Source organism: Vicugna pacos, chromosome 23 (genome assembly GCF_048564905.1).
Source record: "Vicugna pacos chromosome 23, VicPac4, whole genome shotgun sequence".
In the NCBI taxonomy this organism is placed as follows: domain Eukaryota; kingdom Metazoa; phylum Chordata; class Mammalia; order Artiodactyla; family Camelidae; genus Vicugna; species Vicugna pacos.
The window spans coordinates 22538819-22554267 of record NC_133009.1 but is presented as its reverse complement, the minus strand read 5'-3'; the positions used below and the strand labels follow the sequence as shown (position 1 = coordinate 22554267).

Genomic DNA, 15449 nt, shown 5'->3' with positions numbered 1-15449 from the left:
CTTCTTATACACAGATTTAGCTATTGTTGACCGCAATGAATCTTTATATTGCATCTCTTCTATGGCCCCTACCAAGAAATGTAAAAAAGGGACCCATGTGTCTTGTGCGCCTAGCTCAGTGACCCCTGCCTCCCTTCCTGCACTGTCAGCGTCTGGATGCCCTTCAGGGCCCTGGCGTAGCTGGGTGGGAATCTCGCGGGAACCTTCCGCCTCCTCACCTGCGGATTCAGTTCCTGCGCTGCCCCCGCCCCATCCCCCCAGGATCCATTGCGCGGGCCTTGAGACCCCGCCCACTCGACGCCGCTGGGAGTCGGTGGGGCCGTTACAGCCGGGAAAGGTGGGGGCGCGGTGCGGAACGGCTGTCACTCCAACGTCCCTCCGAGTAGTCCTCGCTTGGTGCCGGACCTTCGCCCCTCGGCCCTAAGACGGGCCCAGGCGGCCCTCGGGCCACAGCGCGGCGGGTAAGGGCTGCGAGGACCCTCTTCCACACCCGCGGGGTGGCCGCAGGTTGACTGGAAACGGAGGGCCTTGCGGTTCCCCAGCTTGCGTGCCTTCGAAGGCCACCTTCGGTCTTGACCCCGCAGGAGGTCGCGGGTCACCACCGTGCACCAGCCAGCCTCCGGTCTGACAGCTGACCCTGCCCTCCAGGAGCTTTCCTTCGTGGCACAGGCATTGATAGTTTCTCCTAATCAGACCAGGTGAGCTCACTTCTCTTCCTATCTCATTGAGAGTTTGGTTTTTTCCCTAATAAGTGAGTAATGGAACTCTGAAAAAACATGATGATACCATTTGTTGCATAATATATGTATATAGGCACAACACAAATATAGATAAATATATATGTGATTTAATGTAGATAAATATAATCTTAAAAAAGTTAATATATTAAACTACATTAATAACATTCATAGATACACTTGTATTCATGGAATTAACTACACTAATATATGTTTATGTACATATATCACGTATATATATTACACACATTACTGAATTTGACTTGCTAATATTTAGGATATTTGCATTTATGTTCATCAGCGTTGTTGTCTATATATATATATTTTGTACAGTGTACTTGTTCTTTCTTGTCTGGTTTGGGAATCATTGCTATTTTAGTTTTAAGAATTGAGTTCAGTGGCTTTCCTTTATTGCTGAAAGAGTTTATGTATTACAAGGGTTTTCTATTCTTTGCATATTTGATAAAGCTCATCTGTAAAACTTCTGGCCTGGTGTCTTGCTTTTTTGGGGTAAGGGAGAGCCTTTTGTGTACTGTTTCTTTTTTCTCCTTCATCAGGTTTTAGTTTTATTGATCTTGATTATTGTTTGTTTTCTATAATATTAATTTCTCCTCCTTTGAGCTTGTTCATTTCTAGTTCCTTTAATGAACATTTATTTATTTTCAGTCTTTAAAATACTAATGCATTTAATGCTCTTCTAAATTTTAATTTCTAAATTCTAAGAACTGCTATAGCTGCATCCACTAATTTGAATATGTGATATTTTAATTGTTGGATGGCTCTAACTAGAGAGTAATTTCCATTTTTATTTTCTTTTTAATCTATGGTGCTATTTCAAGTCTCAAACTAGAGGGTTTTAAAAATGTATTTTTATTGTTGACTTATATTTGAACTATATTAGAAAATGTGGTCTGCGTAATATTGTTAACTTGAAATTTATCAAGTCTTTAGTTACCTATGATGTGGTCAGTTTTTTTAAATGTTTTTATGTGATTTGAAAAGAAAGTAAATTCCCTATTTATTATGCACAGGGCTCTGTATGTATCTATTAGGTCAAGTCTGTTCATTGTGAGGGTCAAATCTTATGTATACTTGCTACTTTTTTTGTTCACTTGATTTATAAATCATTGAGATAGTTGTGTTAAAATATCTCACTATGACTATTTTTGTGAAATGTCTAGTGTTCTGTAATTCTGTCAGGTTTTGTCTTGTATATTTTGAGGCAGGGTTAGGTACATAAAAGTTATACGTGTTGTAGCTTTTTGATGGATTGCGCCTTCTATTATGTTGAGTCCCCGTTTCTCCTTTTTAATGCTTTTCCTTTAAACTCTATTTTGTCTGATAGAAAATTGTTACACCAGTTTTCTTTTGATTACCATTGGCATGGTATAGTTTTTTCTGTTCCTTTATTTTTTTTTATTGTGGTAAAATTGCATAACATAAAATTTATCATTTTAACTATTTTAAGTCTGCATTTCAGTGGTATTAAGTATGTGCACATTGTTTGACCATCACCACAGTTCATCTCCACAACTGTTCAAATCATCCTAAACTGAAATTCCATACTTAGTAAACAATAAATCCTCCTTTACCCCCTCCTTCCAGCTCCTGATAACCACTCTGTCTCCATGAATTTGACTATTTCAGGAACCTTGTATAAATGGAATCATACAATATTTATATTTGTCCTTTATGTTTGGCTTATTTTACTTAGCATGATGCCTTCCAGGTTCATCCATGTTGCAGCATGTATCAGAATATCATCTTATTAAGGTTGAATAATAATTCTACTGTATGTATATTCCACATTTTCTTTAACCATTTATCTGTTGATGGACATTTGGGTTATTTCTACTTTTTGGCTGTTGTGACTAATGCTGATATAAACACTGGTGTACAAATATCTGTTTGAATCACTGTTTTTGAGTCTTTTGGTTATATACCTACAAGTGAATTGCTGCATCATGTAGTAATTCTATGTTTAATTTCTTGAGGAACTTCCATAACTGTTTTCCATAGCAGCTGCACCATTTTCCATTCTCACCAGCATTCATTTCTTTATTTTTAACTTTTTGATACGGTTTTGTTTCATGGATGTAGTTTGTAAGTGACAAGCATAACTAGATTGTCTACTTTGTCCAATCTATCTTTTAATAAATGGGATGAATCCATTTATATTTTTGGGATTACTGAAGAAACAAGGCCAAATTTACTTCCATGTTTTCTATATACCATACTTCCCCTCTTCTGTTGGATTGATACCCTTCTTGTATCATCTGTACCCCTCTCATCCATCCATCCATCTATCCATCTGTCTCTCTCTCTCTATCATTTTATGTATTATTTAGTTTTCCACCTCTGTTTAGGCCCCATAGATTATGTTTGTGTTATTTTACTGTGTACCTTTAATATGTATTTGTTCATAAATTTTTCTGACAGAGTCAGTATTTTTAGTATTTGTTTCTGTTGACCATAACAAGGATCTTAAAGCACAATACTCATTGAACTTCTTCCCACCCAACCCTGTTACTGTTTTAGTATATTAGTTTTAACTTTTAAAATGTAATCATTTATTATGTTTACTGATGTAATTCATATTTTTAAAGTTTTTTTTGGATAATCTTTTCTAATACAATGTTCTTTCTTATAAAAGATCACTTCTATGACTGTTGACGGTGTGATCCCTGGGTTTGTACTGAGGCCCACCGCTTGTTTTGTGCCTTGATTCCCCACGTGGAGTTGGTATATAGTACTGGTTTACTCATGAAAAGTGGGTTTAAGCTAATGCCTAACTCAGAGGGACTTTGTGAGGATTTAATAAGTGAATATATGTAACTATTTATTTGTTTCCTATTATTGCTGGAATTACCACATTTAGTGGCTCAAAGCAACATAAATTTATTATCTTACATTTCTGAAGGTCAAAAATCTAAAATGTGTGTGCTACATTCCTTTTGGAGGCTCGAGGGGAGAATGCATTTCCTCTCTTAGAACTGTTTTTGTAGCATCCCATAGTTTTGGTGTGTTGTGGTTCTATTTTTGTTTGTTTTAAGATATTTTTGATTTTCCTTTTGATTGTTGGTAGTTTCTTTGTTGGCATTTTTTTTTTTTTCTTGCAGCACTTTGAGTATGTCATCCCATTCTCTCCTGGCCTGCAAGGTTTCTTCTGGGAAGTCTCCTGATAGCCTTATGGGAGTTCTCTTATATGAGATGAGCTGTTTTCAAAATTCTGTTTGTCTTTGAGTTTTGACAGTTTTAATACAATATGTCTCAGTGAAATCCTCTTTGTGTTGCATCTGTATGGGGACTTATTGAACTTTATGAACCTGGATGTTGATGTGGTAAATTTCAACCATTATTTTTTAAAACAAACTTTCTACTCCTTTCTCTCTTCTTCTGGGACTCCCGTATGCTAATATTATTTTGCTTGATGCTCTCCTATAGTCCACGTAGGCTTTCTTTACTTTTTTTCATTCTTCATCCCTTTTCTCCTCTGATTGGATAATTTAAGAAGATCTGTCATAGATTCTTTAGCTTGATCAAATTGGCTGTTGATACTCTTTACTGCATTTTCTTTTCATTTATTGTATTCTTTGGCTCCAGAATTTCTTGTGTGGTTCTTTTTTTAATGTTTTCTGTCTCTCTGTTGACCTCATTTCTTTTAGTTGTCTATCTGTATTATCTTGTAACTCGCTGAACTTCCTTAAAACAATTATTTTGAATTCTTTGTGCAACAATTCATAGATCTCTATTTCTTTGGAGTCTGTTACTGGAAAATGACTGTGTTCCTTTGGTGGTGTCATGTTTCCTTGATTTTTTTTTTTTTTTTTTTGTGTTTCTTACAGTAGCCTTTGTTCGATGTCTGGGCATTTGAGGAGCAGTCACCTCTTAACAGACATTATGGACTGGTTTTGTTAGGGAAAGGCCACTTGTGGCAGGGTGCAAGAATGCTGGCTGAGTGGGGTGTGCTTGTTCAGGCTCCAGGGAAGGCCCCACAGCATAATCTACATGTAGCTCCATCAATGAGGTCAGTAGTGGCATAGATTCTAGGGATTGTCAGCAGCCAAGGCTGCAAGTGTTTGCAGTGGTGGTGAGAACCGTTGGAGTCTTTGGTGGTAAAGTCTACTGGGGACCTCCTGATCCTTTTTTTATCCCATGAGGGATGTTGTGGCCAAGGGGATCCCTCTTGGAGCAGAGTCTGGCACCTGAGTGCTCTTGTATTGGTGGTTGCACTGGTGTCTGATGGGCAGGCACTATTGGAGTGACAGAAGCTTTGGGGCCTGAGTAGCTGGTTAGCCTACAGCAGTGGTTGCTCCGGGGTCTGAGGTGTGGATGCTTGCAGAGCAGCTGTGGAGCTGGGGCTTGGGTCGTGGACGCATGCAGAGCTGCCACAGAGATGGGGTCTGAAGTGTGGGCACATGTGGAGCAGCTGGGGCTCTGGGATCCAGGGCATATGTAGGGGTGGGGGGATGGCAGCAGTGGTCTTGCGGCAGTACAGCAGCAGCTCTTTTGAGGGGAGGTGTACAACAGTATCTCTCCCTTTATGAGGATTCCGTGGCAGCGATGGCTGTTGGTTACTCAGTGGCTAATGCTGCTGGTGTCCTCTGCAGAATAGGCCACTGGAGAATGATGGCACCTAGTGTGCAACTGATATTGATAGCTTATCTTCTTTGTTCTTAGCCATATCCAGATTGTGTCATTTTAGCTAAGCCAGTCTCCCCAGGGATCCCTCTCTGTGTAGTTATTCTTTTTTTCCCTCTCTGTTGTGTTGCTGTAGGTTCCTAATTGGACTCTTGAGCCCACTTGGGGCTATTTTCATTCATGGATAGCTGTCTATTTTTTTTTTCTGTAGGGGCACAAAAGCTGGTATCTCCTACCCTGCCATCTTGTTGATGTCTGGAGGGCTGCTGTAATCTTTATTATTTCCTTCTTTCTATTTTCTTTGGATTTATAAAATTTTACTTTTCTTAACATCTTAATTTAGATGTTTAGATAGTTTTATTCTTTTCTAGTATAAGCATTTAAGGCTTTATACCCATAAGTGCCTCTTTAGACACATCTCACAAGTTTTAATATTTAGTATCTTGCCATTTAATTCTTAATATTTTGAAATTTTATTATGATTCTTTCTTTAAGCCATTACTTGTTTACACAGGTGTTTCTTAATTTCCAAACTTATGAGATTTCACTTTTTATCTTTATTTCTGATCTAATTGCATTGTGGTCATAGAATTTGGATCGTATGATGATAAATCATTTGAAATTTGTTGGGAGCTACATTATGACCCAGTAAGTGGTTAATTTTGAAAATATGCCATGTGTGCTTTAAAATGCATGTATCTTTCATTTCTTAAGTTGTATATACTATATATATTTGTTAAATCAAACTTTTAAATTAGATAGCTTTAAGCAAGTATCCTTACTGGTTTTTGTTTTTTATTGGTGGTGGAGGGGGTTGGCCTGATTTAAGTGAAATAAATTTAAATTTTGCATTATCATACTATATTTATTTGTTTTCCTTATAGTTCTGTCAGTGTTTGAATTATGTAATTTACATTACATATTTGCATTATATATTTTAAACTTATGTTTAGATGGAAGTTCAGAACTGTTCTGTTTTCCTGGTGAAATGAAGCTTTAATCATTATATAGTGATCTTTATATCTAGTGACTATGCCATAATACCTATTTTTTTCTGATATAAATATAGCTATAATATTTTTGTTGCTTAATAGTTGCCTGGCATATCTTCTTCATCTTCTTTACTTGAATCCTTTTTGTATTGCTATGTTTTAGAGATTTTAAATAGTATATAATTGGATTGTTTTCTGAGTTTTTCTTTGTTCTCTTAGAGAATTTGGTTCATTTATATTGATTATAATATTCTTATGTTTCTATTTCTGCCACCTTGTTTTTGTGGTTACCATAGAAATGTTAGAATGTATACTTAACTTACCAAAATATAAATTTAATCTGTTTTAATCTTTCTCTAGAAAATTCAAGGATTTTAAAACAATTTCATTTTGATCATCCCCCTCCTGACCTCTATGCTATTATTGTGTATTTTAATTCCATCTCACTTTTAACCACACAAGAAATAATTAATTACTGTTAGATGCAGTTAGATTTGTTTTGATTTATCCACACATTCATTACTTCTTTTGCTGATAATTGTTTCTTGCATCTTAGCTCTTTCATCTTGGGATCGTACTCCTTCTTTTTGAAGTCCTTTAGAATACTCTTTATGTATATCTGTTGATTTTTATTTGCCTGAAAACGTTCTGATTTTGCCTTCATTTTTGAAACATATTTTTGCCAGGTACAGTATTCTAAGTTGATGGTAATTTTTCCATAGCACATTGGAAATACTATATCATTGCCATATATATAAATATTTTTTTTTCTATTAAGAAGCCCATTCTTAGTCTAATTGTTTTTCATTTAAAGTAACATAATCTGTCTTTGGCTACTGTTATGATCTCTTTGTCTTTTACATTCTGCAGTTTTACACGTTGGAGGGGTGTGTGTGTGTGTACCCTTATATGTATATGTTAACCCTCTTTAAAATTTGTTCTGACTTGATTTTGTACTTAAATGAGTTTAATGTTCTTTTTATTTTCTTTATTACCATGTTTTTGCCTTTATTCCTGTGTTAGCTGAATTTATTATTGTGTACTTTTTACAAGAAGGACTCACAGGTGATATCTTTGTTGAATTTTGCATGTTTAAAATTGTTTGCTGTCTTTATACTTACGTGAACACTTGGCTTTGTATAAAATTCTTAAGCCACTCTTTTTTCCCTGAGGAAATGTTCTGCATTTGATTGTTGCTGTGGAGAAGTATGAGGTTAACTTGATATTTTCCACTTGTCTAATAGGAAAAAAAGAATTTTTTACACTGTTTGATAAAGAGTGAGATTGAACAATTTTTCTTACGTTTATTGGATGTTTGGTTGTAAGAATGATAGCATCAGAATTTATATTTCACGCCACTGCAGAGTTAAAGTGGATGTTGGGATTAACATATACTCTATTGTAGGTGCCGACAGATGATGGCTCATTGGTCACATCTGGCCTGGACCTGTTTTTGTATGGTCGACAAGTTGAGAATGACTTTTGCAAAGGAACATCTGCAGCCAATTTGCTGATAGGTAACACTATCCCAATTAAGTCACATGTTATCCCCCTTGAAATAATTCTGTTTTTCTCTCTAACAGATACATGTGTTTTTTTTTAATTGCACTGTTACTGTTATCATATGTTGAATTTCATCAATAAAACATTTGTGGATATTTGTTTTCTTTTTTCTTGTGTGAATACCCATGTAATATCTTTGATTTTGCCTTCTGGTCCACAAGTCTAAAATATTTACTCTGACCTTTTTTCAGAAAAATTCTTCTTCTACTCTATTGCAAATCCAAAATGGATTTAATTCAGAGATGTTTTTCAATGTAATGGGAATCTCTATTAAGACCTGTTTCTTCATCTTATTTCAATTATGGGGCCCAAAGTTGTATTTTTCAGTTCTCAGTTACAATGCATGATCCTTTTATGGCCATTCATACTCTTTGTGTCCTGTTTGGGACTCTTTCTGCACCATAGTCTCATTACTAGGTAGACTGTCCTATGTTGATATAGTAGTTACCAGCTTCATATTTGATATAAAGATTTATATCATTTCTGTTCCAGTAAGAACTACTCTTGCCCCTGGCCTATTTCAGTCTGTCTTATTTGATTTGTCTGAAGCTTTTTCACTTGCCGGTTACAGCTTCTTCTATCCTACATTGCTTCTAGGCTAGCATCTTGGCTTACATTTTTTAGTTAGAGTATACTTCCATGCAGTGTATCATCGTTATTTGGAGACTTTCTGTATCTTGTTAGATTTCACTCAGTAATCAGAATGGGATGCTGTCTTTTTCATTTTTCAAAACCCATTTCCTCTTGTTCTATTCTTTCTGAGGAATTCTGGTAATATATGGATGTGGTCTTTTAGTACTTAGTGAATGGTGACGTGAGTTCAGCAGCTCGGGCTTCCAGTTTTGTTGACTTCCCTAAGTCCTTTCTGATTATTTTCCCTCTGGAGATGATCTTAAAGTTTATTCTTATCTTTAGTATGGAGGGTAACGAAAATTATAATTGTATGTACAGAAACCCATCAATGTAAGAAGGAAAAAATTGTCTTAGAGGGTAAGTTAGGCATGTAGACTGCCCTGAGAAAGATAACTAGCATAGTGAAGGCTCTGGAAATTATACATAAGTAACACTTGAAGGTAATGAGGGTATGAAATTAATAAGCCTATTGAGAAGTTGGAAACTATATATATAGTTTTGAAAACCAGTAGTTATAGCTGTGAAATCATCTTTTTATATTTAAAAAAATAATGTGAATGTATTTTTTCAGCTTGTTACTTCATAGTTTTGTTCAGAAAAAAAATATGGATACATTCATACCCAATGATTCGATAACAGTAAGTCAAGACAGGAACAAGGAGGAAAGTAACACACAACCAAGGTAAAATAAGTTATAATAAAATTAAAATCTCAACAATATTTGGCTAGTAGTAATCCATTCTGACAATGAAAAATGTGAAGTATCATATGAGATTGAATGAGAGTTCTGGAGTTTTGAAAACCTTAGTTTCTTAGGGAGTGAACCTTACAAGATAGGCAAATTAACACTGGCTTCTGGCTCCTTCCCCCAGACCAGCCCTGAATATGACAAAAAAATGAGTAAGAGGTTAATGGATATGAGAAATTAACCAACAACTGAGAAATCCCAGGAAGGCAAAAGGTGGTTAGTTCTAAGTGTGGCTTGTGGCTATAAAATGGCAGCACAGAGCAGATGAAGAAAAGATTGGAGAGATTCATGTGTTTTTCTGGTTTCTGTTTTTTCATAATTCTCTGGCTAGGTCAGCATACACTCAGAAAAAAATAGTGGAGCTGAGAAAAAAACTTGAAAATATTATTGACTTCTATTTAAACATGATGGGTTGAACCCATGTTTTCTCCTTCCTAAAACCCTATTAAAATGATGGTAAGGAATAAACCTACAAGAGAATGAGAGATGAAACACAAGAAGTGGGAGATACTAGTGAAATTTTGGAGGCTTGAAAATAGATGAATAAATGATTATTAATTTAGTGGAACAGAAAATATAAACCTAAATGGCAGGGGGTGAAGCCCAGAAGCAGGCTGATTCATCCTCTGCCACCTCCTCTTTTCACCCCTACTCCCCTAGTACCCCAAACTCAGGAATTAAGGATATATACCTCTGAAGGTGGCAGTGAAGCTGAGACCAAAATCAGTAAGTTGAAAGTTTGTATAAGAAGGAGTTAGAACCTAAATCTCCTTCCTCACCTCTCACAGCCTATAGACTGTTTCTTCATTCCAACAAAAGAGATCCAAGATGTGGGGATACCAAGCACAGCTGAGAGTAGATTACTGTACTTAAGGAGTTTTCTTCCTGTGCTTGACTTTGAGAAAGCTCACAGCCAAAAGCTAAAAAAATTATTCTCTGGGAAACTGACTAGCCAAAAGGAAAAATGTACAGATAGTTACAGTTGGGAACATCCCAACAAATCCCCATATTATCCTAAAATGAAACCTACCAGTTGACAAAATCCACCAGTATATGAAGAGTTGTCTTATTGCTATTGTAGTGGTGACTCTGATGCATGACCAGACAACACATGATCATTTGAGGAATGTTTATAGCATGATAGAAATGCAGATAAATCGAAGAATCTTGGAGGAAATGCATAATGCAGGAAGAAGAAATTTCAACAACTACCACCATGAACCTGTCATTAGATGATCAAGAGAGTTAACAGAAGAAACAGTTAACATTTAGAGAATAAAAAATATGGAGCATTTAGAGAAGGCTTTAGGAAATTAATTATATAATAGCAGAAATGAAGATTGAGAGAATAAGTTGAAAGATAAAGCTGAGGAAGTTTTCCAGAAAGAAAGATGAAAAGATAGAGATAGAATACAGAGAAAATATAAGAAAAGGGATATATAGAAAGCAAAATAAGATGGTAGAAATCCCTGAAATGTCTGTAATAACAATAAATGCAAATACGCTAAACTTTTTTTTATGTCAAACTGGATACAAAAAATAAAATGTATATGTGGAAATATCTTAGGATGCAAAAGGCTACAAATAGATGAAAAATAGAAAAACAGTTACACATTCTCTTCCAAGTCATATGAAACAATTGCAGTACTTCACCATGTAAGACCATAAAACTTGCTTTAACAAATTTTCAAAAAAATCGATATACATCACATACTCTAATTACATTAGAAATCAGTTTTAAGAGGTTAACTAGAAGACCCCCATACATTTGGAAATGAAACATAATACCTGAAAAACAAACACTTTTCTGAATAACTCGTGGATGAAAGAGGGGCCCCTAAAGGAAATTAGAAAAATCTTGGAACTGAATATAGTAAAAGAAAGAAAAGGAAGGAAAGAAAAAAGGAAGTGAGCTTAAACTACTGCATTAACTAGGTCACACATAAAAATTGTGTGTTTATGGAGAAAGTCATAGTCATAAAAACTTATATTAAGAAACAAAAAGGGCTGAAAAATTAATCAGCTAACAATCCACTTTACATAGTTAGGGGTAAAGTACTGAACCGAATAAACCCAAATAAAGTTGAAGGAAGGAGATAAAGATTATTAGAAATTAATGAAATAGAAATCAAAGATAAAATAGAGAAAATCAGTTAATTCAACAGTTGTCAGTAAAACTGACAACCCTTGGACAAGATCGACCATGAAGAAGAAAAAGAAGTCACAATTAGACAATTAGGGTTGTGACATTGCATAGCTTCAGGAAGCACCATTCACAAGGTGTTCTCTTTATATATTGCCTCCTAAAACACAAACTCAGGGGGCTGCAGTGTGAATGGTCTACCATTGAGTAGTGGTATGCAGTAGTTTTGTAACCAATATTAGTTCAGAAGGGGGAGCTAAGTCCAGATCTGCAATTAAGAAGATGAGAAAATTAACTATTTTATAGTAATAAGTTGAAAACTTACACAAAATATAAAAATTTAAGAAAAATATAAATATACAAAATAATCTCAGTAAGTAATAGAAAAGATGGACTATCTTTTTATTACTAAAATAGTTGAATTAGTAGTTATGAAGCACTTACCATTCCCATACCTCTCCTTCCTCCACAGACCACACACATCAGGCCCAGAGAGATTGATAGGGTTTCTGAGTTTTTAATTGTTTTTGTTAGAATGCATTAGAATTCTGACAAAAACTCAAGAAACAGGTGAATCCAACCTTGTACAACTTCTACAGAATAGAAAAGGAGAAAGTAGTCCTTAACTCAATTTATGAAGTTATTTTATACAATCCTCCAAATCAATTCCATTCATGATCTTAGGAAGAAAAATCCTAAATAAAATATTAACCTATAAATTAAAACAGTGTATAAAAATGGATGATACATCAAGATCAAATTGAGTAGTTTATTTCAGAAATGCAAGGTTAAACATTAGAAAATCTATCAATGTTAATTACCATTAATAGATCAAAGGAAGAAAAGCATTTGATAAAATTCAGTATCTCTTAATGATAAAAACTCTTAGCAAACTACTTGATTAAGGACATTTACCAAAAACCTAATGCAAATAGCATATTTAATGATCAAGTGTTCAGAACATTCCTTTTGGATTCAGAAAAGTGACCAGAATGCTTGCTATTGACACTTCAATTCAGCGTACTATTGTAGGTCCTAAGGCAATAAGGCGAAAAAGAAGAAAGAGGAGAAACTGTAATCATTCATAGATTGTCTACCAATAAAATACAAAGAAATTTTCAAAGTTTTATAATTGATAAGTAAATTTAGCTAGATTAAAATCAGTATTTGGAAATGAATTGCTTTTCCATAGTATAGCAATAGATTGAAATGTAATTAAATCATACCTACCATTTTTAGTAGTAATGAAAAATAAGGTACCTAGAAAAAATTATTTTTAAAATGGTATGTTTGACCTTTATGAAGAACATTATAAAATTAAATATAATTTTAATTATAAAATTTAATATAAAATATATATAGAAAAACAAAGGGCCAGGAATATGTAAGCACTTTTTAAGAAAAAGAAAATTTGGGAGTCTCAGCTTATAGCTGTCAAAACTATGATAATTAAAACAGTGTGATATAGAAACTAGGAAAAGCAAATAAAAATAATGAATCAGGGATGGATAATTTCATACATATTGAGTGTTGACAGACTTGGTGTTACAGATCAGTGAGAGAGATGGGGGTGTTCAGTAATGGTGCTGTGATGATTGTGTATCGTTATGGGGTGGGGACAGAAATTTGATTTGTCCTTAAACCAAAAATCAAGGATTTAGAACTTAATGTATGAATTATAAGATTTGTGAAAACTTTAAGACTGTCAGTAAAAAGTATAAGAGAATTTTGTCATCTCCTTGGAGTAAGGAAAGATTTCTTAAATAAGACATAACACAAATTGTAGAAAGACAGATAAATTAGATTATTTTAAAGTTGATAAATGGAAGTTCTTAAGACTTCATCAAGAAAGTGAAAAGATAAGTCCAAACTAGAAGATACTTCCAAAATGCATAAAATAACAAGAGATTACTATCCAAAATGTGAAAAGAACTCCTAAACATTGCCAAGAAAATGGTAAACAATTCGGTTAAAAAAAAAAAAAAGAACAAAGGATCTGGATAGACATTTCAGTGAAGAGGCAACTGTTCAAGGTGTTTATAAACCAAATGGCACTCACAAAGTACTCAAAGGAAAAAGAAATTTAAGAATACTTAATAAAGCTATCCATGAACGAGTTCAAAGTACTTTGTCTTTGAAGGTAAATATTACCTTATTATTCATGTCATTAAGTATATTTGTTTAATATACCAGTGGGTATTTTTTCCACTGAAAAATGCATGCAAGGATTTCCAGAACCCTGAATTTTCCCTGCCTTGTAGAAGTATGGTGTATGGCTATAGGTCAATTGTAAGTAGTGATTTTGGATTCTGTTCTTATGAAAAGGTTTTTCAGACATTTATAAAGTACGCAGTTGGCTAACGCACTGTGAAAAGATTTTGGCTCTAATCCTGTTAGGGGTTGGTGGTAGTTGTAGTTGTTTTATAAAGGAAGGTAACGTGGGTATTGAGTTTCAGAAAACAGTATTCTGACCTGACTGTGCCACTCACTTAATTGGGTTTTTGTTGTTTTTTTGTTTTTTGATTATCATCATCAGTCATCCTACTTATCCTTAATAATGTATAACATTTCAGATAAAGCATTTATATGTGTCATGTTAGAGGCAAAGGAAATGGGTAGCATTTCTTTACCTCTTAAAATTAGGTGACAATTCTTAAGTCCCTTCCAGCTTCAAAATTTCAGTAATAATATCAATTAGATCTATTTAGCATTTAAATAAACTCTCCATGTTTCAGATCTGCTTTTCAAAGTGCCTATCAAAAATTGACCGGATAGATACTTTGTTGTAAGATAAAGATTTAAAATTTAAGTTATAGGGAATTTTGATTACATCATCTTATTTTCTTTGTCATGTTAGACTTTTAAAATACAAAGAAGAGCAAAATTACAAAGATGACATACCATCAGGGAATCGACCAGAAGAAAAGGAGACACTGAAATATAAAACATTTAGAACAATCTCTGTACCTTTGAAGTCAGAGAAAACAGAAGAAATTTATCAAGATTACAATCCAGGCATGTTGACTTATGTTTTTTTTTTTTTATGGAGATGGAAATAAGCTTTCATAGTATTAATAAAACAAGTGAAATATATTGAAATACTACAGTCTACTTTCAAAATGCACGGTTTGGTACTTTACTAATTCCATTAGTCATGGCAATTAGTGAAAATATGAAGTTTGCCTTTTAAAGGGAACATAATCTAAGCTCTGATTGTGATAATAAAAATAACAGTGATGTTGGGGCCACCATGAAGAACATCTGGCATTTCTATAGCAATTTTCAGTTCAGTTCACTTTCCTACATACCATCTCATTTTGTGTGTGTGTGAGGTAAAGACCCTAAAGAGGAGGGTCAGCATTCTTTTAAGTCCCCAGTGTCTTCTGGCTGTGTTCTGACTTTATTCATCTTGTCTACCAGTATTCTGATTACTTCTCCACATGTCTCCATTTTTTCGGTCTACCTTCTTCCAATTCCAAATTCTACCATTTACATTTTTTTTGAACCACAATTTTCTTTTTTATCCAGCTCTGTTATATCCTCACTTTTATAAAGGTTACTCTTTGGTCTCCATTCTCGTCTTAATTTCTTTGTGGATCAGCCACTCTGTTACCAATATCTTCAACTCCATTTTCCTGTTTCTTTCCTCTGCACCTGGATTAGCAAAACAAACTAATCAATAAAATTGTCAATTTTCCTTGCTTACTAACTTGGGTTGGTAAGTGTTTTTTTGTAGAACACTTACACAATCACATCAATTAGTATTTTTTCCTGATTCGTGGTCCCCAGCGTCAGTAAGGCACTCAGTGCTGCCTTGTGTCATTTTATGTCTCTTTTTAGCTTTCCTTCTAGTTACACACAAAATCTGTTTAATCTGTCACAATTTAACCATAAGCCTATCTTACTTGATTATGCCTCCTACTTTATAAAACATAAAAATTGAAGATAGAGATAATCAAATGAGAACTCGTCTAACTTCGAGCTCCTCAGCC

At 34.5% G+C, this 15449-nt stretch overlaps 1 protein-coding gene across 1 annotated transcript in view; it reads left to right on the top strand.

The window, feature by feature from the left end:
- The first annotated feature begins 327 nt into the window (after positions 1–327).
- The window catches only part of DNAH14 (dynein axonemal heavy chain 14), a 274100-nt gene continuing 258978 nt past the window's right edge, over positions 328–15449 (top strand). The window contains exons 1-3 of the mRNA XM_072948673.1: positions 328–698; positions 9138–9248; positions 14315–14476. Coding sequence (XP_072804774.1) covers positions 9172–9248; positions 14315–14476 — 239 coding nt within the window. The 5' untranslated portion in view covers positions 328–698; positions 9138–9171. The remainder of the gene's footprint in view (positions 699–9137; positions 9249–14314; positions 14477–15449) is intronic.